This window comes from Harpegnathos saltator, unplaced genomic scaffold (assembly GCF_003227715.2).
Source record: "Harpegnathos saltator strain DR-91 unplaced genomic scaffold, Hsal_v8.6 scaffold612, whole genome shotgun sequence".
Classification (NCBI taxonomy): domain Eukaryota; kingdom Metazoa; phylum Arthropoda; class Insecta; order Hymenoptera; family Formicidae; genus Harpegnathos; species Harpegnathos saltator.
In genome coordinates this window covers 21561-45037 of record NW_020230441.1, presented here as the reverse complement: position 1 = coordinate 45037, position 23477 = coordinate 21561, and the positions used below count along the sequence as shown (strand labels likewise).

General features: G+C 35.7%; 3 protein-coding genes and 1 long non-coding RNA gene across 6 annotated transcripts; 2 read left to right on the top strand and 2 right to left on the bottom strand.

Annotated features, from left to right (window-relative positions):
• The first annotated feature begins 28 nt into the window (after positions 1 to 28).
• Positions 29 to 4054, top strand: LOC105186533 (NF-X1-type zinc finger protein NFXL1). Its single transcript, XM_011146808.3, has 5 exons — positions 29 to 222; positions 811 to 1074; positions 1536 to 1648; positions 1738 to 3427; positions 3508 to 4054. Exons 2-5 carry the CDS (start codon positions 811 to 813, stop codon positions 3952 to 3954), a joined length of 2514 nt encoding a protein of 837 aa, XP_011145110.1. The 5' UTR covers positions 29 to 222; the 3' UTR covers positions 3955 to 4054.
• Positions 4055 to 9246: 5192 nt separating this feature from the next.
• Positions 9247 to 9801, bottom strand: LOC112589819 (uncharacterized). Its single transcript, XR_003113813.1, has 2 exons — positions 9458 to 9801; positions 9247 to 9369 (listed from the first exon to the last, which is right to left on the bottom strand). It is a non-coding gene; the product is annotated as an uncharacterized LOC112589819 (long non-coding RNA).
• Positions 9802 to 10178: 377 nt separating this feature from the next.
• On the top strand, positions 10179 to 18891 carry Cul3 (cullin 3). Its single transcript, XM_011146809.3, has 14 exons — positions 10179 to 11477; positions 13333 to 13716; positions 13930 to 14133; positions 14232 to 14411; positions 14581 to 14955; positions 15054 to 15224; positions 15857 to 15964; positions 16271 to 16448; positions 16562 to 16794; positions 16925 to 17094; positions 17171 to 17309; positions 17472 to 17599; positions 17683 to 17740; positions 18023 to 18891. Exons 1-13 carry the CDS (start codon positions 11421 to 11423, stop codon positions 17705 to 17707), a joined length of 2352 nt encoding a protein of 783 aa, XP_011145111.1. The 5' UTR covers positions 10179 to 11420; the 3' UTR covers positions 17708 to 17740; positions 18023 to 18891.
• A 2382-nt stretch (positions 18892 to 21273) lies between these two features.
• Positions 21274 to 23456, bottom strand: Ubc10 (ubiquitin conjugating enzyme 10). Of its 3 annotated transcripts, none has more exons than XM_011146811.3 (4): positions 23321 to 23387; positions 22902 to 22997; positions 22186 to 22372; positions 21274 to 21990 (listed from the first exon to the last, which is right to left on the bottom strand). In XM_011146811.3, the coding sequence occupies exons 2-4, from the start codon at positions 22968 to 22970 to the stop codon at positions 21821 to 21823; spliced, it is 426 nt and encodes a 141-aa protein (XP_011145113.1). In that variant the 5' UTR covers positions 22971 to 22997; positions 23321 to 23387; the 3' UTR covers positions 21274 to 21820. The 3 variants fall into 3 exon arrangements, with proteins under 3 accessions (XP_011145113.1, XP_025160294.1, XP_011145112.1); XM_025304509.1 differs by lacking the exon at positions 23321 to 23387 and adding an exon at positions 23089 to 23254; XM_011146810.3 differs by having other exon boundaries at positions 21375 to 21990; positions 23361 to 23456.
• Between the last annotated feature and the right edge of the window lie 21 nt (positions 23457 to 23477).

Below are 23477 nucleotides of genomic sequence, written 5' to 3'. Positions count from 1 at the left end.
AATCGACCTACTCATGGACATATCACTGAACAGAACCATAAAATTGTGGATACTACCTCTTACCCATTGCAAAAACTGGCAAAAATAACGCTGGCTACGTAGTTTATGTCCATGAAATGGACATAGAGACGCTTTAAAAAAGCGGTAACGGAAAATCGTTGCTGTGGCCATTCTTTAGCTTCTTTTTGATGGATATTATTACAGATTGCGATAATTTACAAGGTTAGCGATAATCATTCATATATTGATGTTTATATCTTAAAAATGATTTTAACATAAAATTGATTGATCACTTGTGTTTGATTTTAGTTTACATTATTTTTATTAATCAAGTTTCAATGTTCAATAATTCGATTCTTTACATGAATACTGTTTTAGTTGGAACAAGATAGGTCATTTTTAGGATGACATTTTATTTGATCGAGTTTGAAATGAATCGCTTATAGTTGTATAATAAAAAATTGCTAAGAGCATCATAATTATTATGATTAATTACATTTTACCAATTTCAAACCGGTAAAAAAAGAATTGTTAATTGTGAATCAAAGTAGTATATATATGATTCATTGTTTCATATAGTTTTCTACTGTTGATTAAATGTCAATTTTTTAAATAAATTGAAAATTCAATAACATTATATCAGAGGCATAACAAATATGATATGTCAATGAAAATATATAATGTAAAAAGCAAGAAAATTATTTGAGTAAATAAATATCTGTGTAACATAAACCGCGAGTATAAAATGAGTTCTTAGACTGCTTATAGGTTGTATCATTGATTTATAATATATTATTTTAAAATTTCAAGATGCATAAATTCAAGAAAGCTCAAGCACAAAATAAATTATCTATTGAGAAACATTTGGAAGCTAATGCATCATTAAATTCATCAAGTGAAGAAGAAGATGAAACAAACGAGGAAGATGTTCAAAATGTGGTGGACAAAATATTGTCTGCATATCAAGGACAAGGGATAGATGCAGAAAAAGTGATATCATATTTGGTTAATTCTTTTCAATCTAGCAGTGCAGTTTGCTTAATATGTATATCAACTGTAAAAAAAATAGATCAGGTAAGTTTATACAGTAAAATATAATATTTTGTTAATATTTTGTCAAAAATATAAGTATATTTCATTGTTAAATATAATCTATCTATAGATATGTCTATATAAAGATTAAATTTCTTAATATAAATTTTTAAATTGCTTTAGATATAACTTATTTTCTTTATTTCCTTTATTGGGAAGTTTTTGCAATATTGTCACTCAGATATAGTAAACATAAATCGTGAATGCTATTGGTCGCGTACATTGTGACGTTATTTCTGAGCGAATAACATTCACGATTTATGTTTACCGTATCTGAAAGACGGTATTGCAAAAACTTCCCATTTTCTTGATCAATGTCTCTAAATATATCTTTATATACTATATAAACAGTCATAGTTTGTCAATAATATTATTTGTTCTTTCATATATATATATATATATATATATATATACATATGTGTATGTATATATGTATCACTTAGATATGGAACTGCAAAAAATGCTATGCGTTTCTCCATTTGTCTTGCATCCTACATTGGATAAATGACAGTTTGAGTTACAAACGGGCTAAAGGAATTACTCCAATTTGGGCATGGTATTTATCTTAAATTATTTTAATATAGTCTTCCTTCTGTTTGTATAAAAATTTATATTTCATGTATTAACAAAACATTATGTTTATAGCCCTAAATGTCGTATGGAATATGGACAGAATCAAATCCCAAGAACATATGAATGTTTCTGTGGAAAAACCATAGATCCTCCATATCAGCCATGGGTGATTCCACATTCCTGTGGCGAGACTTGTGGCAAACTCCTTCAACCAGAATGTGGCCACAAATGTGTATTGCTCTGTCATCCTGGTCCGTGTCCACCATGTGCCAAGATGGTGACAGTAAAATGTTACTGTGGTAAATTTCCGGCACAGCCACGTCGCTGCAACGCCAAAAACTGGTGTTGTGGGAATATATGTAACAAGAAATACGAATCGTGTACGCACAGTTGCAGCAATTTATGCCATGCTGGAGAGTGTCCACCATGTATGGAAACAGTGTTGCTGAAATGCCGTTGCAAAAATAACCAGAAAGAAGGAAAATGTTACGAAGATGTATGGATCTGTGAGCAACCATGCAACAGGAAATTTTCCTGCAATGTACATACTTGCGAGAGCACTTGCCACTTGCCGGGCGATTGCAGTAATTGCCCCATGGAGAAGAACAGATGCTGTCCATGTGGAAAGAAACGATATGAGGTTTCATGTAGGCAGCAGCAAGTACCGACGTGCGGAGACACTTGCGATAAGTTACTGGACTGTGGCTCGCACTACTGTAATATGAGATGCCACATGGATCGCTGCGGCCAATGCCTAGAAGTGGTAACAAAGACGTGCCGATGTGGCACTTATACGAAAGAGATCGCTTGCGTAAAGGAGTTTCATTGCAACAAAAAGTGCACACAGATGCGCTTATGTGGTCGACACCTGTGCAACAAAAAATGTTGCGACTGCATCTCGAAAAACGTGTCTAATCTCTGCGAAAAAACGTGCGGCGAGACTCTCAATTGCCGCAAGCACAAATGCGCCGCACCTTGCCATAGCGGCCCTTGTTACCCATGCAACAGAATGGATGTCATACAATGTAGATGCGGCAGCAGCAAGATCACAGTGCCGTGTGGCACCAGAAAGAGAATCCGACCGCCACCGTGCAACAAGTCTTGCAAGATACCACCAACCTGTCACCACAGTAAACGAGAGACGCATAAATGCCACCAAGGCCCATGTCCGCCATGCAAGAAAGTTTGCGGTCTAACGTACAAGAGATGCGGCCACAGCTGTCCAACCACTTGCCACACTAAAGTCTGGGTGAAGGTGAACGGAGTGAAGTCACAACCCATTGGTCCCTGGGAGAAACAACAAAAGGATGTTATGCAGCTGAAGACCCTACCGTGTCCACCGTGCGAAGTCTCCGTGCCTGTGACTTGTTTGGGCGGTCATGAGACGCGCCCTTGGCCATGTCATATGTCGAGACCGAGTTCCTGCGGCAGAGTCTGCGGCCAACCATTGCCATGCACAAATCATGTCTGTGAATTAACATGCCATAAAATAGGGACCATTAACGAGGCGAACGACACGAGTAGTAATGGTACTCCGTGTATGGAGTGCGAGAACGAGTGCCTCTTCCCGCGTCCGGAAGGTTGTACACACGTGTGTCCGCAACCTTGTCACCCGGTGCCGTGCAAACCGTGTAAGCAACTAGTGCGGATTTCTTGTCATTGCGGCATTAGTACTTTGTATAGACACTGTGTCGACTTGACGTCTGCAAGTGGCGAGAAACGCGACGAATTATTACGATGTGGCAACCAATGTCCGAAAAACGTAACTATTCTTGTATTGCTCCCAGAAGTATGCGAGTTCTGTCTCTTCATAAAAAAAATATTATCTTTCTCTTTTTCTAGTACCCATGTGGCCATCGTTGCATCAACGATTGTCATCCTGGAACGTGCAAGAATGGGGAAGAATGCAATAAGAAAATCAGACTGTGGTGTAAATGCAAGCGAATCAAGAAGGACTTTGTTTGTTCGTTTATTCAAAAGCGGCAGATTATTGTAGACTGTGACGATGTGTGCGAATCGTTGAGGAATGAGAGGAACCAAGCGCAAGAGGCTATGATGGCGAAAAAGCGAGAGGCGGAAGAACTGCGTAATCGTGAAGAGATCGAGAAATTCGAGAAGAAGTTCAAACCACGACGAAAGAGGAAGGATAAGTATGACAATTTGAAGCAGTCGCAAGAGAACGCAGGATACAAGCGTAAAATCGTGTGGATTTTAACAGTTGTCATAGGTTTCATAGGTATAACAATAGCTTACACGACTGCACCAAATGTAAATATATTTGAAAGCTGATTCTTTGAGCTCATCACGAATTTATAACAGTTTTGCAATAATGATCATTATTGATAAGTTAAAAATGTAGTGATATGTATGTGCACAGATACTTGTCATTATAGAATAATATTGTATTAATTTATATATTAATACTATATATATAATTAAATATTGATATATAAATACTGATATACTATTCATATTATACAATTAATAATTTTATATTAATCCTATAGTGGTAGTAATTATAAGATTGTGGTATCTTTTATATATTAGTAGTAATAAGACTTGGTATAAATGTATTTACAGAGAGATTCTGTTTTCCTTGTGATTTAAGGATTTGTAATTTACTAGCGCGTTTTTATGAACTTAAGTCAAATATGTGTGTGATAAACAACCCAAAGAATTTTATTTTAAGAAAAGATACACAAATTTTATACATATAAAGGATACATTTATGGTTTTGAATAGCCATCACGACCATGCTGGATTAAAGGCAAGAAATGACACTGATTAACTACACAATTTGCATAATAATTATTACTTTATTACAGTACTTTTAGGTATAAGATTCACTCTCTAAATTTCTTGAAGTGAAATTTCATTTAAAGTAGCAGAGTTACTCGAATTTGAGTTATTTTCCATGCTTATAGAATGAATTCTCCACTCTGAATTGTTGAGTGAATACTGTCATTCGAAATTAGAGAATGAGTCTGATACGCTCGATAATCAGAGAAACATTCACTCGAGCTAATTGAAACATTGGCTTATTAATTAAATTGGAGTCCACAAGGAGAGGGGGTATATAAGCAATATGGCCCATCCAATTAGAAGAAATGTGTTTTGCTTCAACCAATCAGACGTGAATGTCGGACACCAGGACGGTACATACTTTTCAGGGTCATGTATTATTAGAGAGTAACCTGAGAGCGGCCAATATGACATTTTCTGCGACACCGACTTTCCGCACTGGGAAAGGACGCCATCTGCATCCATTTTGAGAGGGGAACTACGATAGTACATCCACTTTCAGGTCTCGGTGGTAAAATCTGCATATGGTGGAAGTCCATGCTACATTCACTTTCAGGCGGTTTATGTCCGTGCTGCAATGACAGTTGCCATCTCTATGCCAGACTATGTCCAGTGGTCTAAAAAGAGCGGGAGAGAGGGGGGAGAAGCAGGAAAAATAAAAGTACGTATTAAATATTAAATCTTTGAATACATGTTGCCGTATCAAAGTCTCCTGTATAATAAACAATTTGACATGTATGGAGACGCATGATGTATTGTTGTCCGCGTCCCGTTCACTTCGTTTTGTTTTTTAATTCAGCATCCCGTCCGCTCCGGACATTCGCTCGTGGCACTGACAGTGGCCGTCGGTGAGCATTCGATCCGCTCGGAGGAGCACGTGTTATTCACGTAATTAACGTGACGAGACTCCGATTATAAATATCCCGCAAGTAGACGAAATATTTGAACTTTTAAAAAAAGCATCAAAGAAAATCACGTTAATGTTGTCATGGATAAAATCTCACCCCGGTATATATTTTCTTATTTTCGAAATAAAAAAAGCCAAACGAATGCAATTAAATGTTATTTATCATCATTGAATATTAAATGAAAAGTAGAAGAGTTATTGTCCGCAGCGGATAATCTCATTGGGGATTACTTGATCGATAGCCTGCATTACATACAAGATTTAAAATACTGAATGATTCTCTTTTGATGTTCAGTCATCTGAATAAGAGAATATTCATATGTACAAACGCGACACCGACATCAGCTGCTTTATTTTTATTTTTCAAGCGGGCCGCAGAATTACTTAACGATTTAATTATTTGACAATATTCAATTGTCCGTATAAAATATATTCATACCTAAATACCGATATCGTTAGCTACTTTTCTTTTATTTGCAAAACAGGCTGTAGAATTATTTGGCAATATTGTCCATTCATCACAATCCCTATTGTCTCGAGTAGCGTATAATGCGCGTAGAAATTGCGCCAGCGCACGCCGAGCTTGAGGTATCCTCGCTCGCGTACCTTTGAATATCGCGACCGCGGTTGTCAATATACGCGTTTTTACTCGCGTTGCTAACAAAGAAAACTTAAATTCTCATTTCGCCAAAGTATCGCGAACATAAGCTTCGTCGTGACAGAGCTATAATGCGTGAAAACTTTGCCCCGCTCCTCTCTCTTTGCGCTCCCTAAGGGGGACCGGTTTCTGATTGTCTAATCTTTCCTCGCGTGCATTCGCGTCGCGAATATTTCACTCGTAGATATCGATAATGCCACAATTTCGCGACTTTTCAGACGCAATCGCGAAAAGCACCGTAAAAATCCGTTGGACGAGTCAATAAATTTTCACACGGTTCTTACTCCTCGCCGATCGAGTTTATAGAGTCCGTTTCGCAGCGCGCAAAAGTTTCCACCGATGGCGAGTAAAACGTTCGTTAATTGATGTAAATATCGCCGTTCTAATACCGCGTATCGACCGCGTCGCGGAAGTGTGATGAAAGTGTAGCGATCACCGTGGGACGAGCTGCAAGATGGATGTTGCGCGACATGGAGAGCGGCAGCGGACATGGACGGATATTGGTGGATCTGATTGGATGCAACAGGACATCATCAATATCATCATTGGTGAGTATCTGACTCAAAGCTCCCAGAAAGAACTTTTATTATTACTTTATTATTACTTTTATTATTACATTGTGCATGCCGCAAATTTGCATTGACTCTTGTAACGAAAAATATATTCCATGAATTATTGTCCTATATTATTGCCATATATTGTTGCCACATATTCTTGCCATATATTGTTGCCATATATTGTTGCCGTATATTATTACCATATATTATTCCCATATATTGCCATGTATTCTCGCCATATGTTATGGCCACTTGAAATCGCGCGAGCAATCAAGAAAACTGAATTTATCGGTAATCGCAAAGGCGTGGCAGACATCACAAATGGACGTTAGCAGCCGGTCTCAGGGTTGACTGATAACAATACTGTTGCTGCAATTTAACTTTAAACAACAGCGGCCTCAGATCGCAAGAAACTTTTTATCGCGGACTAACCTTTCGAACGGAATGTTCCCGAGAAGCGCCCTTGAGATAAATGGAAGTTATAAGCGAACCTCATCGATAGCATATTTAAACTTCGATATCTCCTAAAGGTCTCAAGATACAGGAATGCTCTTTTGCAATATAGTTCAATATCAACCCCACTTTGACCATAAAGCTCGACTTCAATTCACAGTAGAGACGGAGATATTAACATCACAAGTTAAACATTTTAACTTACTAAATCTCCTAAACGGTTCAAGATACAGGAACGCGCTCTTGCCACAATATAGTCCTATACCTACCCTAATCTTATCATAAATTTACACTCTCAATTCCCAGTAAAAGCGGAGATAACAAAGGTACAAATTGGAAAACTTTAACCTTCGATATCTTCTAAACGGCTAGAGATACAGGCCTGTTCCTTGCACCAAAATATAGTCTTCTCAAAACCCTACATTTTCCCGTAAATTACGACTCTCAACTCCCAGTAGAAGCGGAGATATCAACGGAGAAAGGTTGGAAAACTTTAACCTTCGATATCTACTAAACGGTTAGAGATACAGGCCTGTTTCTGGCACCAAAATAAAGTCCTCTCAAAACCCCACATTTTCGACTACATTGACGACTTTCTACTCCCAGTAGAAGCGGAGATATCAACGGAGAAAGCTTGGAAAATTTTAACCTTCGATATCTCCTAAACGGTTAGAGATACAGGCCTCGGTCTGGCACCAAAATAAAGTCCTCTCAAAACCCTACATTTTCGACTGCATGGACGACTCTCTATTCCCAGTAGAAGCGGAGATATCGACGGAGGAAGGCTGGATATCGACGGAGAAAGGCTGGAAAACTTAAACCTTCGATATCTCCTAAACGGTTAGAGACACAGGCCTGGTTCTGGCACCAAATTAAAGTCCTCTCAAAACCCTACATTTTGCCGTAAATGGCGACTCTCTACTCCCAGTAGAAGCGGAGATATCAACGGAGAAAGCTTGGAAAACTTTAACCTTCGATATCTCCTAAACGGTTAGAGATACAGGCCTGTTTCTGGCACCAAAATAAAGTCCTCTCAAAACCCTACATTTTCGACTACATTGACGACTCTCTGCTCCCAGTAGAAGCGGGGATATCAACGGAGAAAGCTTGGAAGACTTTAACCTTCGATATCTCCTAAACGGTTAGAGATACAGGCCTGTTTCTGGCACCAAAGTAAAGTCCTCCCCCTGGATTCTGTAACTCGTTATTGGAGTTAACGACACTTTCGTTATCGTTGCGCAGCTTTTCTACGGTATACAAGAGCTGCGCAATGATAATAAAAGTGTCGTTAACTCCAATAACGAATTAAAGAATCGCGCCGCAGAAATAACATCGCAATGTACGCAACCAATGGCATTCACGATTTACGTTTACCATATCTAAGTGACGGTATTGCAAAAATTCCCCAATAATGTCGTAACCCATACAACATACGTTATCTTAAAGACGTCCTACAATAATATTCTGAAGATATACAAATGTCCGTTGTTTTAGATCCTGTAGATATCCTACGGATATTTTTTTCAGTGATAATTTTTGGAAATTGAAAGTTTCTGGAAAGGAACTAAAGTTACTAAAAAGGTTATCCGTAGGATATCTGTAGCATCTAAAACAGTGGACTTGTATATCCCCAAGATATTGCAGTATCCCAGGATAATGTCTGTCGGACGTCCCTGAGATAAAGGCTGGTATTCATAGTCAGGTCTTATCACAGATGTCTATACTATACTAGATTGCTAACTTCTCAAAAGAGCTGTGTCCCGCCCATTTTCCGGTTCGGCCATGAAGACCGCCAAGCATGGCGGCGGTGTGTGTTTGTAGTGTGTATGTGAATACCCGATGCGTATGTAGTAGTGCGTGGTAGTGCGAATGTGACACCTGATGTGTCTACTACTATTTATGTTAGTGAAACTGCAAATCTATAAACGAGATAATGCCGAATAAGTATTGTAAATTTCAAAAATACGAACAAGAAAGAATATCATTTAAAGATGTGTGTATTAATAAGGTGTTGCTAATCTAAGTATTTGGTAAAGGTTAAAATTAAATTGAATATATACAGTTCAAAATATGTCAAAATATTTGTATTAATATTTTTTACATACATATAAAGAATAAAATGCAGGAACAGTGTCACAAGCAGGAGCTCTCAGAGCTATTGATGACACAGCCAAATTGTTTAATAGAACACTACTTATATTTGCTTTTCCATGATATCTGTAGGTAAAAAGTGAGCACTACAGATTACATGGTGTTTTTTTGGTGTAAAGTTTCCTCCGATTGCACAAATCCATTTTTTTTAAATCTCTGGACGTTTTATCGGAAATCTGAAATATTAACAATGTTTAATTGCAAGATAACCCTCACATATTACAAACCTCGAACATTTATTATATATAAATGTATTCTACTTACTTAAATAAGTGATATCCTTTTTTATTCGTATTATTGCAATTAACAATGCAACATGTACTTGGCATTATCTCGTTTATATATTTGCAGTTTTACTAATATAAATAGCAGTAGATACGACACATCAGTGTAGACACATCAGGTATCACATACTTACAGTACAGCACTACTACACATGCATCGGATACTCACGTACGCACTACAAACACACACCGCCGCCATGTTTTGGCGGTCTTTATGGCCGAACCGGAAAATAGGCGGGATACAGCTCTTGTATAGGTCAAAGATCGAAGTTAGCAATCTAGTATAGTATAGACATCTGTGGCGTACGCATTTTACGTTCCATGTGAAAGAAGCCTAAGACATGGTAATTGGTCTGTTCTTTTTAGCTGTACTGCGGAACTGCAGTGCAATAAGTTAGAATGAGACAACTATATTTTTTCTCACTTTAACTTATTGCACTAGTTCAGTAGTGTAGCTAAAAAAACAGACCATATGAATACCGACCAATGGCTGCGTTCCGATATTCACTGGCACTACTGAAAATACATAGTCTGTGTCACGTATACTATAGATTTTCAGTGCTGGCATTGAATATCGAAACGCAGCCAATATCGTGTCATTACCTTCGCGTCATCTCAAGATGATATATAGTCAATGAAACGTCCGTGGTACAAGTCAAGCAGATAGTAAACACCCAATGTAAAGGCGTGTATGTCCGTTGGTGCGCTGTGCGATTACAACGCCTGTGAACAGCTGCCCGATCACACCTCATTGTCCATGATGGTAGTCTTGTTAGTCCCGTGCTCATAGTGTGTTGGTGGTCGTGATCCCGTGTACATCGTTCTCTCGCGAACAGTGCGATAGGCAGCGATAGAATACTACGTGCTGTCGGTGGCGACGGCGACGGGGACGGCGGCGGCGGAGTTGGTCAGTGTTGGCGCAACGAGAGCAGCCCCGTAAAAAAGCCGCGGTGTGTATCGGATATCCAATTATGTCACGGGGGCGGTCGGGATCGCGCGCGCCGCTTCTTCATTGAGTTCGCGACCGAGCAACCACCATCACCAACACCACCAAAGAAAGCGCCGCGTCGGAACTCTCGCGGCAACGACGGCAGACGAGAGGAACAAAAAAGGACACACGCACACATATATACCGAGAAAGAGAGAGAGAGAGGGGGAGAGAGAAAATCTGTGGACTCGTGGACCGTCTCAGGGTTGTCGATAGCAATTACCCTGATATTTTCCTTCCGAACTGCCATCCGTTACTTCGTACGTCCGTCGAAGCTACTTCGTCTCTGCTTGTTAATCCATCTTTCTCTCCCTCGTTCTCCGTCTCCTCCCTCCCTCCCTCCTTCCCTCCCTCCTTCACCCATTGTCGTTGCGTTATCGTCGCTCTTCCTCTCGCCCTTTAATTCTACGAAACGCGTACATCCTTATCCTTCTTATCCCAACAACACTTCGGCTGGCGGGTTGGGAGAAAAGGGTGCTACCCCCTGAGGGAAGAGGGACAACGGGAAAGAGAGAGAACGGATAGAGATACACACAGGGAAAGAGAGAAAGAGAGAGAGAGAGAGACGCCGTCTCACACACGCGTTTCGTCGTACACGCGTTATTAAATGTATGTGCGATCGCGTGGAGGAAACCACTCGTTTACATCGTCGTCGGTCTTCTCCACGTTGTCGCGATTACAGCAGTGCTCGCCTTCGTCGCACAGAGGGCCTCGAATCATCAGCCGTTCCCGATACGTAAATGAGTAGTGCCCGCTGCTCTTAGGAAAGAAGAAACTGAAAAAAAAAAAAAAAAGAAAAAGTATCCTGGTGTCAATGTGCACGCGGCGCCGCACGCTTATCGCAACAGCAGCGGCAGGAACAGCAGCATCATCAACAACAGCAGCAACGTCGGGACGACGGCATTTCTGAGGATACCTTTGACGCGTCGGTCGGTACCGAAAAAAATTTGACACAATGAAGAGCAGTGCTCTAATGAAGAAGGAGAGCAAGATGCGCATACGTGCTTTCCCGGTGAGTGAAACATGATGTGATAGGATAATCGAACAAGAAGCGACTCGATGCGAGGCAGGCAGCTGCCTCTCGATGTATGACTGTCCTCTTCCTCTTAGTCTGTTTCTCTTCAATCTTCCGTACTCGACGCACGCCTGTTTCTCGATCTTATTTATCTATTCTGCGTCTTTGTTGCGCGCACGGCTACGATGTCAATTGTACGAGTCGATGTACATGCCTATGTGTATATATATATATATATATATGTATATTGCGTGCAGCTCGTATAAACATAATCTCATAACCTACCCACTCTATCTTGAGTTATCTTTGCGTTTAACATGAAAAAAATATCATCTCAAACCACCAGACGCTGCAATCGGGTCGCCGATGGTGTGCTCGATTGTATTAGCATTCTAGTATCAATTTGGTGACTCTCGCTAGTAAAATGGTTCGATGTTAGCTCTCGCGTGAGGAGATTGTTTGAATGGAAAACTCACGCCCCGAATATTGCCAAGTGCCCCTACGATTACTTGCAGTTTATACTTCTTATGTTCGCCTACTAGTGTTTATTTGATCGCACAATCTTGGTGCCACTACGATTGTTGTCGATTATGCACGATGTCTCGTACGTGCATATATGATGTATTCCAAATGTATACATTATTAAAGATGTAGGGTGATATTTTTCTTTTATATTTGCAGAGATTCAAATGATGTATAATTAGTTTATAATTGATAACAAGAATAAAGTTATATAACATTAAATTTTATTAACGATCTTTATTTTTTTTCTATTTTTATCATTTAATTTTTTTTATTTTATTCCTTGCACTGGAAATAAATTTTTTTGTTAATGATTTTTTGTTAATGATAATATATCTTATTCTCCATAAAACTTTGGAGTAAACATTATTTTTACCATTTTTATATACCATTTATATACTTTATCATTATATCAATTATCATTTATATATACTTTTGTATAAGTCAGTAAGATTGACAATAATTGATAGTTACCATAGTGATGCAAGAGACAGTTGCAACAAAGTACGGCTATGTAAATATACTATGCTACATGTTAAATTTTTAAATGTCATATTTTGCTAGAAATTCATAATGCTAAAGATATCTTATTTTTTATTACCAAATACCGCAATAAAAGGTAACACAAAGTTAATCGTACTTATGCAAAGAACAATATGCACAAAATAATATTAACAAGAATCAATGTTTATGTACTATTTTATTTGTGTGTATATATATGTAGATTTTATATAACTTTTTATATAAAACATGTTGTACAAACTTATTCAAATTAGTTCTTAAAGCTATCCTATACAAATTTACAAGAGTTTAATTATATCTAATTTAATTTTTCAATAATATGCAATAAAGAATTTGGTGAAATGAAACTATCTTATTAATATATAGATGTATATATTATTGTAACCAAGGTTATAATTGAATAAAAAGCAAAGCACATGCATACAAGACAAAATTTGTACAAAGGAGAATTAAAATCATGGATCAATATAAAAATGAAGAGCAGCAAAGAAGCAAAATGAGTGAAATAATCCCTACATTGGGATTGACACAGAAAAGCAAATTGTGTCCTCTCATAATCTTTGATACTCTTGTGAGAATCATTATCTTTTACATCTATCATATTGCATTGTGATTTCTAAAATGCTTTTTTTTTATGTATTTTTTTGAGATTTACAATTAAAAGATATGAAATAAATTGTTTCATGATTTAAGATACCACAAAATATTTCTAAAGAAAATATTCTTATAAAAAAATGAGAGGAATAAATATTTTTTGCCTCATTTACTTAATAAATAACTGATTACTACAAATGTTCTATTTTCGCAGACAAATATGGATGAGAAGTATGTCGAAAGTATTTGGACCTTACTAAAAAGTGCTATCCAGGAAATCCAAAAGAAAAACAATTCTGGCCTCAGTTTTGAAGAACTTTATCGCAATGCATACACAATGGTTCTTCACAAGTACGGTGAACGTTTATATACAGGATTAAAGGAAGTCGTAACGCATCATCTCGAAAACAAAGTGCGAGAAGATGTTCTTCGATCCCTACATAATAACTTTCTACAAACGTTAAATCTCGCGTGGAACGATCATCAAACATCGATGGTGATGATCAGGGACATATTAATGTATATGGACAGAGTGTATGTTCAACAGAATGATGTTGATAACGTGTATAATCTTGGATTAATTATTTTTCGAGATCAGGTAATTATCAAATTCTTTTCTTAATTCTTTGAATTCTTATTAGTATTAAGTTGTTTCATAAGAATAAACGTAGAAGAATCATTTTAAATTCATTACAATGTGACTTATATTTCGTCGAATGTTTTATATATGTATGAAAAAGAAATTGTCCAATGCATGTTATAAGATTATATTGATCTATTTAATTAAATATTAACTTCCTGTTTATTTCAGGTGGTCAGATATGGATGTGTTAGAGATCATTTACGAGAAACATTGTTAGGTATGGTTGCAAGGGAAAGAAAAGGAGAAGTCGTAGATCGTAGCGCTATAAAAAATGCCTGCCAAATGTTGATGTTACTTGGAATTAACAGCCGTCAAGTTTACGAAGAAGATTTTGAAAGACCTTTTTTACAACAAAGTGCTGAATTTTATAGAGTAAGTATCTAGTTTGTCAAACATGTTCAATTTATTAATTCTTAAATATACACGTACTACTTGTACACGTATATTTGATATTGTTTTCTTCTCTTTAGATGGAATCTCAAAAATTTCTGGCGGAAAACAGCGCGTCGGTATACATAAAAAAGGTTGAGGCTAGAATCTGCGAGGAATCCGAAAGAGCGAAACATTATTTAGATGAATCCACTGAACCACGAATAGTGGAAGTTGTAGAAGAAGAACTAATCAAAATACATATGAAAACCATTGTTGAGGTACTTTAATATTATTATTTTTTGTTCTCTTTAATAGCTTTGATTTATTTAAGTTATAATATAAATGTAGTTTATGTAGTTATGTCATACGTATCATATGATGTATTATAAACTATTAGATCATTAAATATATTATAAATTAGTAGTCATTTTTGTTTTTGTTTAACAGATGGAAAACAGTGGTGTAGTGCATATGCTCAAAAATCAGAAAACAGAAGACCTCGGTTGTATGTATAAACTATTTTCGAGAGTGTCGGACGGATTACGTACTGTATGCGATTGTGTATCTCAGTTTCTCAAAGAACAAGGTCGCGCCTTGGTGCAGGAAGAGCAAGAATCAACCACAAACGCCGTTCTTTATGTCCAAAACTTGTTAGACTTAAAGGATCGCTTCGATCATTTTCTACATTATTCTTTCAATAATGATAAAAATTACAAACAGATGATAGCGTCAGACTTCGAATACTTCCTTAACTTAAACGCTAAAAGCCCGGAGTATCTCTCACTCTTTATCGATGACAAACTGAAGAAAGGTGTCAAAGGAGTGAGTTTTATCGATTAAATTCGATGATTGTATTTTCATCATATAACTCTGAGCGTAGCATTGCGTGAATGTATCTACATTGATTTGTTTGCTTTCAGATGACAGAGCAAGAGATAGAAGGAATTCTAGATAAAACTATGGTCTTATTCCGCTTTTTACAAGAAAAAGATGTGTTTGAACGGTACTATAAGCAACATCTAGCCAAGCGATTATTGTTGAATAAGTCTGTTTCAGATGACAGTGAAAAGAATATGATATCCAAACTTAAGGTAAAATGGAATTTTCTAGATTCACGTTTCTTCTTTAGTTTGGGAACATTCAGTTTTCGAATCAGAATTGGTATTGTTTACATTTGAAATAATTTGAAAGTCAGTCTAGCAATGCCAGTTACATTTCCATAACCGTTGCGTGTAAATACAATAAGTTCTAAAGCAAGTAGTTCTACTAGATATATGGAGTATTCAACTCTGATCTGGACGTAATGATTAATATGGAAAATTTGTACACTGAGTAACCAAAAATTGCTCGGATATCGATTTAATGAAAATTTACGATATTCTTTAACAATTTATGCATACTCATAAATCCTGTTCCCAAACTGCTCATACGTTAAAGTAAGTGCGTATCTTACAAATTACAAATTACTATGCTTATGTAATCTCTAGAATAATAACACTCATTAGAATAAATTATATTCATTTTCACCGAGATAAGAGAAACTTTTCCTGATTGTACTAATCTTTCTAAAATATTTCGGGAAATTGACATGTGTGTGCTTTCTTCTTGTGTATGTTTCCCATTATAACGACAGAAAGCACAGTTACACCTCACTATATAATTTATATACTTAGCAAGTAATTAAAAATGTGTATTTTTAATGTTCCTGTTCATTTTCATTCAGACTGAATGCGGATGTCAGTTCACGTCAAAGTTGGAAGGCATGTTTAAGGATATTACAGTCAGCAACACTATCATGGATGAATTTAAAGATCACGTTCTTACGTCTGGTGTAAGTGATATAAATAATATCGTTTTAACAATTTGAAATTGTTCTGATATAACAAATGAAAGATTTACCTTTCATTTAGTTATGGGTATTTTAAATATTTTTGACAACTATAGGGAATATGTCAGGTGTTAAATAAAATATTTGTTTTAATAACTTTTTAAACATATTGTTTATATAATCAATTTACAAAAAAGAACATTCTATTCGCTTTATTATATCTCGAAATATTGTTTTATTAGATGTTCTGTAACAAGAACTGATTTAAGTTTCTTATTGTATCATCTTTTCATTTGTTGCTTTATACAGACGAGTCTACATGGTGTGGAAATAAGTGTACGGGTCCTCACAACTGGTTTCTGGCCGACGCAATCGTCCACTCCAAAATGTAGTATGCCCACCGCACCACGTGATGCCTTCGATGCCTTCCGGCGTTTCTATCTGGCTAAACATAGCGGTCGACAATTAACGTTACAACCACAGTTAGGTAAGTAAATAAATATTTTTGTCGTATAAATATTTTTGTCATCTTTATATATTAATTTATTCAAACATACATGTTATATCAACATGCGTATATAATAAAACATACTTGCGTAGGTTCCGCAGATTTGAATGCCATATTCTATGGACCACGTAGAGAAGAGAGTAGTTGTGGCGGTTTGGATACTCCATCGTCTTCGAGTTCTCTCGGAAATGGTAGTAACGCGAGTGGCAGCTTGCTGAGCCAGAGAAGCAGCACATGTAGTCCGCGAAAACACATAATACAAGTTTCCACTTTCCAAATGTGCGTGTTAATGCTCTTTAACAAGAGGGAGAGGCTAACATATGAGGTCAGTCTTGATACAAGTTTTCATAAATGACTAATCACACATGTATATTGTGTGTGTGTGTGTGTATGTAGAAAACTTCAAAATATATTGTTATTACATATATATATATATATGTATGAATATTTTGTAGGAAATTCAAGGTGAAACCGATATTCCAGAGAGGGACTTGGTCAGAGCATTGCAGTCTCTCGCCATGGGTAAAGCTACGCAAAGAATCTTACTCAAACACCCTCGTACCAAGGAGATCGAATCTTCGCATTATTTCTGTGTAAATGACAGTTTTAGCAGTAAATTACACAGGTATTACATTCACACATGTACAGTGCACAAGTAATGGGAGAAATTCACGCTAAAATATTTGTATTGGTCTTTCCAGAGTAAAGATTCAGACCGTAGCAGCGAAAGGAGAATCTGAGCCTGAAAGAAGAGAAACGCGCAATAAAGTTGATGAAGATCGAAAACATGAAATAGAAGCAGCCATCGTGCGGATTATGAAAGCTCGAAAGCGTATGCCTGTACGTAACATGCAAGCTTCCTATCTTTGTTCTCACTGAAAATTTCATTTATAAAGATTGTATTTTTTTCTTGTAAACATGGAAAGATATGCTTTAACAAAATAAACTGTAATACAGGCTGTATGTAATCACTGATTAATATAAATTATGTTCTCTTTACAGCATAATATACTTGTAACAGAAGTAACAGAGCAATTAAGAGGCCGATTTTTGCCTTCACCTGTAATAATTAAGAAACGTATCGAAGGTTTAATTGAACGAGAGTATTTGGCTCGCACACCAGAAGATCGGTATGTAAAATATAAATTGTTTTATACGAATCGTCACTAATATCTATGAGATCTGCTGACCGATAATTTACTTTGATTTACAGAAAGGTGTATACGTACGTTGCTTAATGCTGAATTCAAATATTGGATGTGTACAAACATGTAAGTAATTTGTAATAATATATACATCCTCTGATATTGCATATTAATGATCCTTCATATTTTATTCACCGATTCGCGTCATTATTATTATACCATTTATTATTTCTGACATCGCGCGTCATTGTTATCTTCATTATTATTTCATTTCCTGTTTGAGAATGAAATCATGTGCAAGGGATGTTCCATACCAACGAGGAAACGATATTTTTGGAAATTGTTTCGATATATAATAACCATTGATATTTGCAGCTCAAACTCAGTAAATTATAATGTTGTTTGCAGGAATAAACGATTGGAAAAATAATTGAAAATGATAGAGCGTCAACGGTATCACGAATATAGTTTAATCTTTATTTTGCTGTAACTATCACACAACATACACAAGTATATCCAAATAAACAAAGATCAAAAACGAAACAGAATAGAGCGTGTATCACTTCGTTGCCGGGTGCTGAAAACTGCAAGAGAGGTGCTTGGTTGAAACGTACGCATTATTATTTGCATAGTTGCGTGTAAATTTTGTCATCTGAAATCCAAATTCACTTTATTGTATTTTATATTATATTTATAAACTAAATCATAACGTACCTAATACGAGTAAGACGTATGCTGTACTTGTTGTGACGGAACATCCCTGTAATTGGAATAAATGGCAAGATATTCTTCTGATAATTGACTAGTTCGGTGGAAAAGGTCGGTATGTGTCACAGGATGATACGCACTTAGATTTAAATTTGGGGATGCGCATATTTTTCTCCTTTCTGGATATTGGATCCACGCTCCCCGCACTTTTCACATTTCGAACATTCGCATTTGTTACAATAGGAAATTCATGTGAGCACTCGATATAATAAATATATATTCTAAATTAGATAGACCTTAGTTAACGTGCGTTTCTAACGATGCAAAATATCGTTAAGTTACTGAAGAACTCGATGATCCGCATTGATAATACCGCAATTAGGAACTTTTCTACACTTATAAGACTGTGATTGTCTACGGTAACATAAATACTATTCGGATATGTCGTGAAATTAGGAAAGAAATGGTATTTACCTATAGTTTTATTTACGTTGATGTCTACCGATTATATATGTAAATAAGCGATGTGAATGTATTGCTAAGAATATACTTGTCTCATTTCCAACAAATTAAGATTATTTTCAATGACTGCACTTTTCTCTCTCTCTCTCTCTCTCTCTCTCTCTCTCTCTCTCTCCATATATATATATATATTATTTATATTTAAGAAAATATATACATATATTTCCTTAAATTTGTTTATTTCTCCCAATAAAATATAAAACACGCATTAAATTTTATCTAACAACTCTGTATATTGTATTTATTTCAAATCTGTTTCAAATTTATAATAATTAAAAATATACAGACTCTCTTTTTCATTTGTTGATGAACACTTAATAGCTTCCACCTCTTTCACCTAGCTTCTCAATTTTTTTTCTCATATGGCTTAATCGCTCATTGACTTGGTAAAATACGAAATATTTATTATAGTATGCCAAAAATGGGATCTAAGGATCTGTAAGAGATGCAGAATTTGTTAACGGGATAAAATATGCATATGAACCTAAATAAAGAATGGAGAACTCTTAATAAAATGCTGAAGTCCAATTTGAACACGTATTATACAGACTCACGTTGTGTAGAGCAAGAAAGGCGAAATGAACGACATCGTATTTTTATTTTCATTTATATTTTCCTTATTTATTAATATAGAAGTTTTAATATTTAAACGAAGGTTTTATCCTTTCTTACACGAAACTGAATAAAAATAAAATCCTATAACAGCATCTTATTATTCCCGAAACATTCACCTAATATATTTATTCTCTATACAATGTCTAATATGCCAAGCAGATAGAAAATATACGCTTTACCCATGCTCGTGACAGTTTTTATATAATATATAGAGACAATCTACACACATATATATATATATGTATATATATATATTTATATATACAGCTAAACGATTTTTCTATATATAGTATAAGTATATTATGCAATCATTCATAATTCTAAGAATAAATGCTGAAATTATTCCTGAAAGTTTATAGTAATAGGAATACAAGCCTATTGGCTGAGGTAAGGATACAATTCTCATATGCACAATATTTATATAATTATTTCACACATTAATATATGAGCGAATGTATTTAATTAATATTTCTACCGCTTTTAAGATACATTATATAATTATGTTATTCTGTGATTATGTTATTTTGTTAAATCTTATTGTCTTAAGGAATTCGTAATGGAGATATAATATTGGATAGAAATTATTTGTTATGAAAATAATTTATATAGTTTTGTGTCACATTTGTGATAATGTGAAAGTGATTCTCAAGTATAGATAAATTTTCCAGATATTACATAAATTACTAAACACATTACATGAATTACTAAACACATCTTCATTATGTTTGATATTAATGAATTTCTCTTTTTTTGCAATGTGCTCTTTCTTTTATGTTGACGTGTCGTGCATAATCATCTTTTCTTATGTGGTAGAAAAATCTAAGAGAAATTACAGCTTTGTTAGTACTTTCATACATTCTCCAAAATGTCACTATAAATTGTTGAAAACAGTGCACTTCCGAGATTAAAATGTAAGAAATATATACTTCTGCTATATATAATCACAAAATTTTTAAAAGCTATCGTAGCACAAACATTAGATGGATAAAGTGAAGTAATTTATACGACGTTTATATGAATGTCCAACTATTTCCGAAGTCTTTTTAATCCTGTATAAGTACAGGTATAAAACAAACACACGTGTAAAGAAAACATTTTACATTTCCACAACTCACGCTTTTTTCTATGTTATCAAGCTATGTTTGACAATACATACAGATAACTTATCTGTTCATACAGATATTATTAAAATAAAAAAAAAGATTAATATGGTTTTCGCAGAACGTTAATCTTTCGAACCATTGTAAAAACTGGAAGCTGTAGCATTTAGACAGAAAAATAAAATGACTAGAGATCCCGTTTCGATGCTTCCGATTACATTTAGATTTATTTCGTAGTGTTTTCATTGATGTTTCGAATGACAATATTCAAAAGAAAATTCGAAAATATTTTCAACATGAAATTCATGTTAGACTTGCTTATGTAAATAACGAAATGCATATTTCTTATTTTTGGTAATTGCCGCAAGCGCCAAAATATGATTTATACTTAAACTTAGTATACCAGACAAATTTCACATTAAAGTAACTTAAGATAATTCTGTACAGGGTATCGAGTATATGCAAAATTTTGTGAAAGATATCTAATATGCGATCCAAAGTCAAAAATAAAAAGACATAGACATTCATTAGTATTTTCAAGTTAAAAAAATTAATTGCTCAAGAAACAATTGAATTATATTCAAATACATATTATGTAATTTTGTATATTACTATAAGTAAAAAGAGATTGGAATAATAATCTTATGTCACGATTGGAAGTTTAATCATATTATTATTATTCCAAAAAATCGATTGGAAATCGAGAGCAAAACATCATTGTTCATCATTTATTAGTCATAATCTTAAGATTATTAACAGTTATAAAGCGGTGACTATATAAATTCGAAATGCGACAATAAATTAACACCTTAAACGACATTGGAAATTATGTTCCTTTAATACATACTGCTACATCTGATAAACGTAACGGCTCTATGTTGAACCATTTTTCATCATCGTGTACATTCCTACATAATCAAGCTGGAATGTAACGAACCTTCGATACGTTAAACCAAAGTATAACTGCATAGCATGACTTCAAGTATAAATTGTATACAATATGATACAGTTATTTATCATAATTTACTGTACTCTGGAAAGTCCGTTCCATCTTATTATAAACATTACAATTTGCGTATATTTTCATATTCATATTCATCGGTGTTAACCAATACTGTACAGAGTCATCTTAACTTGAATCTATGAGATTCAATTGAATCTATGAGATTCACAGGGATTAACAGACAGGTATACATTGGCTTGAGTTTGAATCAGTTGACGGGCGGCAGGCATCGTGGTGAGTAAAGCTAATCACTCGGGGTTATTCGTTAGACGACGATGATTCCCGCCTCTTCTCGGCATGCTTTTTCGTAAATTCCTCAGCATTCTTCAAAAACTTTTTTCTATCTTTGAGGAATTCCTCAGCTAAATCTGCTCTCAGCGGATGCTCAGGCTCAGGATCATTCACTAATGCTATCAAAGCTTGGATCACTGTAAATACAAATGAGACATTCATGTTAAAAATATTCTACTGTTTTCTATTCTTAGAAAAAGAAAAAGGAATGATGTCTATCTCATCCTTGTTTTCTATTAGAGACAGATGTTTTATTGCATGTATGATTCATTTGTGTGAGTTACAAGTGACAATTATTAGTGGTCAAGCAATTAAAATGCAGAAAATCTGACCTTGGTCTGTTTTCGTCGCAGGTTTCCAATTTTCAGCACTTATAATTGGTAAGCATATCTGACCTTTTTCGTCCACATTTGGATGATATATCTTGGTTTTGAAATTTATCCTTGGTGGTTTGAAAGGATATTCTGCAGGAAAGTTGATTTCGATGCGAAATGCACCTTTGTTATATGGTGGGTTGTCCTATAGAAACATCTTATTTTTATACTCAATTATTATCAAGTATATGAATTATATACTATCAAGTTTACACAAAACTACAAGTTATACTTAAAAAATTATGAAAACTATATATTTTCCAAGATATATAGTTTCTACATTTCCTCCAAGATAATCTCCTTGATAAAATAAAAAACAGATTTGATTATATAAAAGAGTACTGATTGAGCAACACAGATTACAGATACAGATTAGATTTCCAAATCTGTAAGCTCATTTTTCAAGATAACGCAACAGGAAGTATGCATATTAGAATGATGTTCATATTTCATTTTTTTTCTTTTACAACTGCTCATATATTTTTCTCTTTTCTTTCAGTTTCGAGCGTAAACGACACACTCATTTTACTTCGAGCGTGAAGAATAAAAAAAAGAAAGAATGCACATCTGACAGAAATAGGTCACAAGATTCACGGACGTGCACTTTGCACTTCCGCGCGCATATTTTAGGTTACGTATGTTCCTTTGCTTCAAGATAGATACCGTAAACGTACCGGCAATATCAGGCCCTGCCAGGTGAGAATATTAGATTCGTCTACTTGAATATTTGTGAAGTTTTTCATCGCCGACGCTCTCAGGTCGCCCAGCTCCTGGAAAAAGTCAGATTGCAATGGTTATAGGTCGCGGGGTAGAGGTGAGTGACGGTCAGGTAGTGCGCTGAATTTCAAGCCGCGAACACACGTCCGTACACCAACACCAGATTATTCGTATGAAATGTGAATTGGGCTTCGGAAATCAAATGATGACGGGATTGTCGGCATCAGTTATGAGTGATGATCGAGGGGTCCGGTGTCAGCGATGAAGAGCGTAATGACTGTATGCGAGAGATTCCTCCCGACCGCCATCCTCGCGGAACACAACCGATCGCGAGGAAGACTCGTCCGTCGAGCGTCGAGCGACGATTTTGCCTTACCGTCGTTGCGTCATCCTCGCAACAGCAAATTCCGAATTACCTTTTGCAATCTTCTCGTAGCAGCCATTTTGAAAATATAATACCACTAAAAGCAGCAAAACCTGTCAAGACAGTGCGCCGGACTGTTCTCTCTCGCGTGGTTGTCGCGAAACTTCCT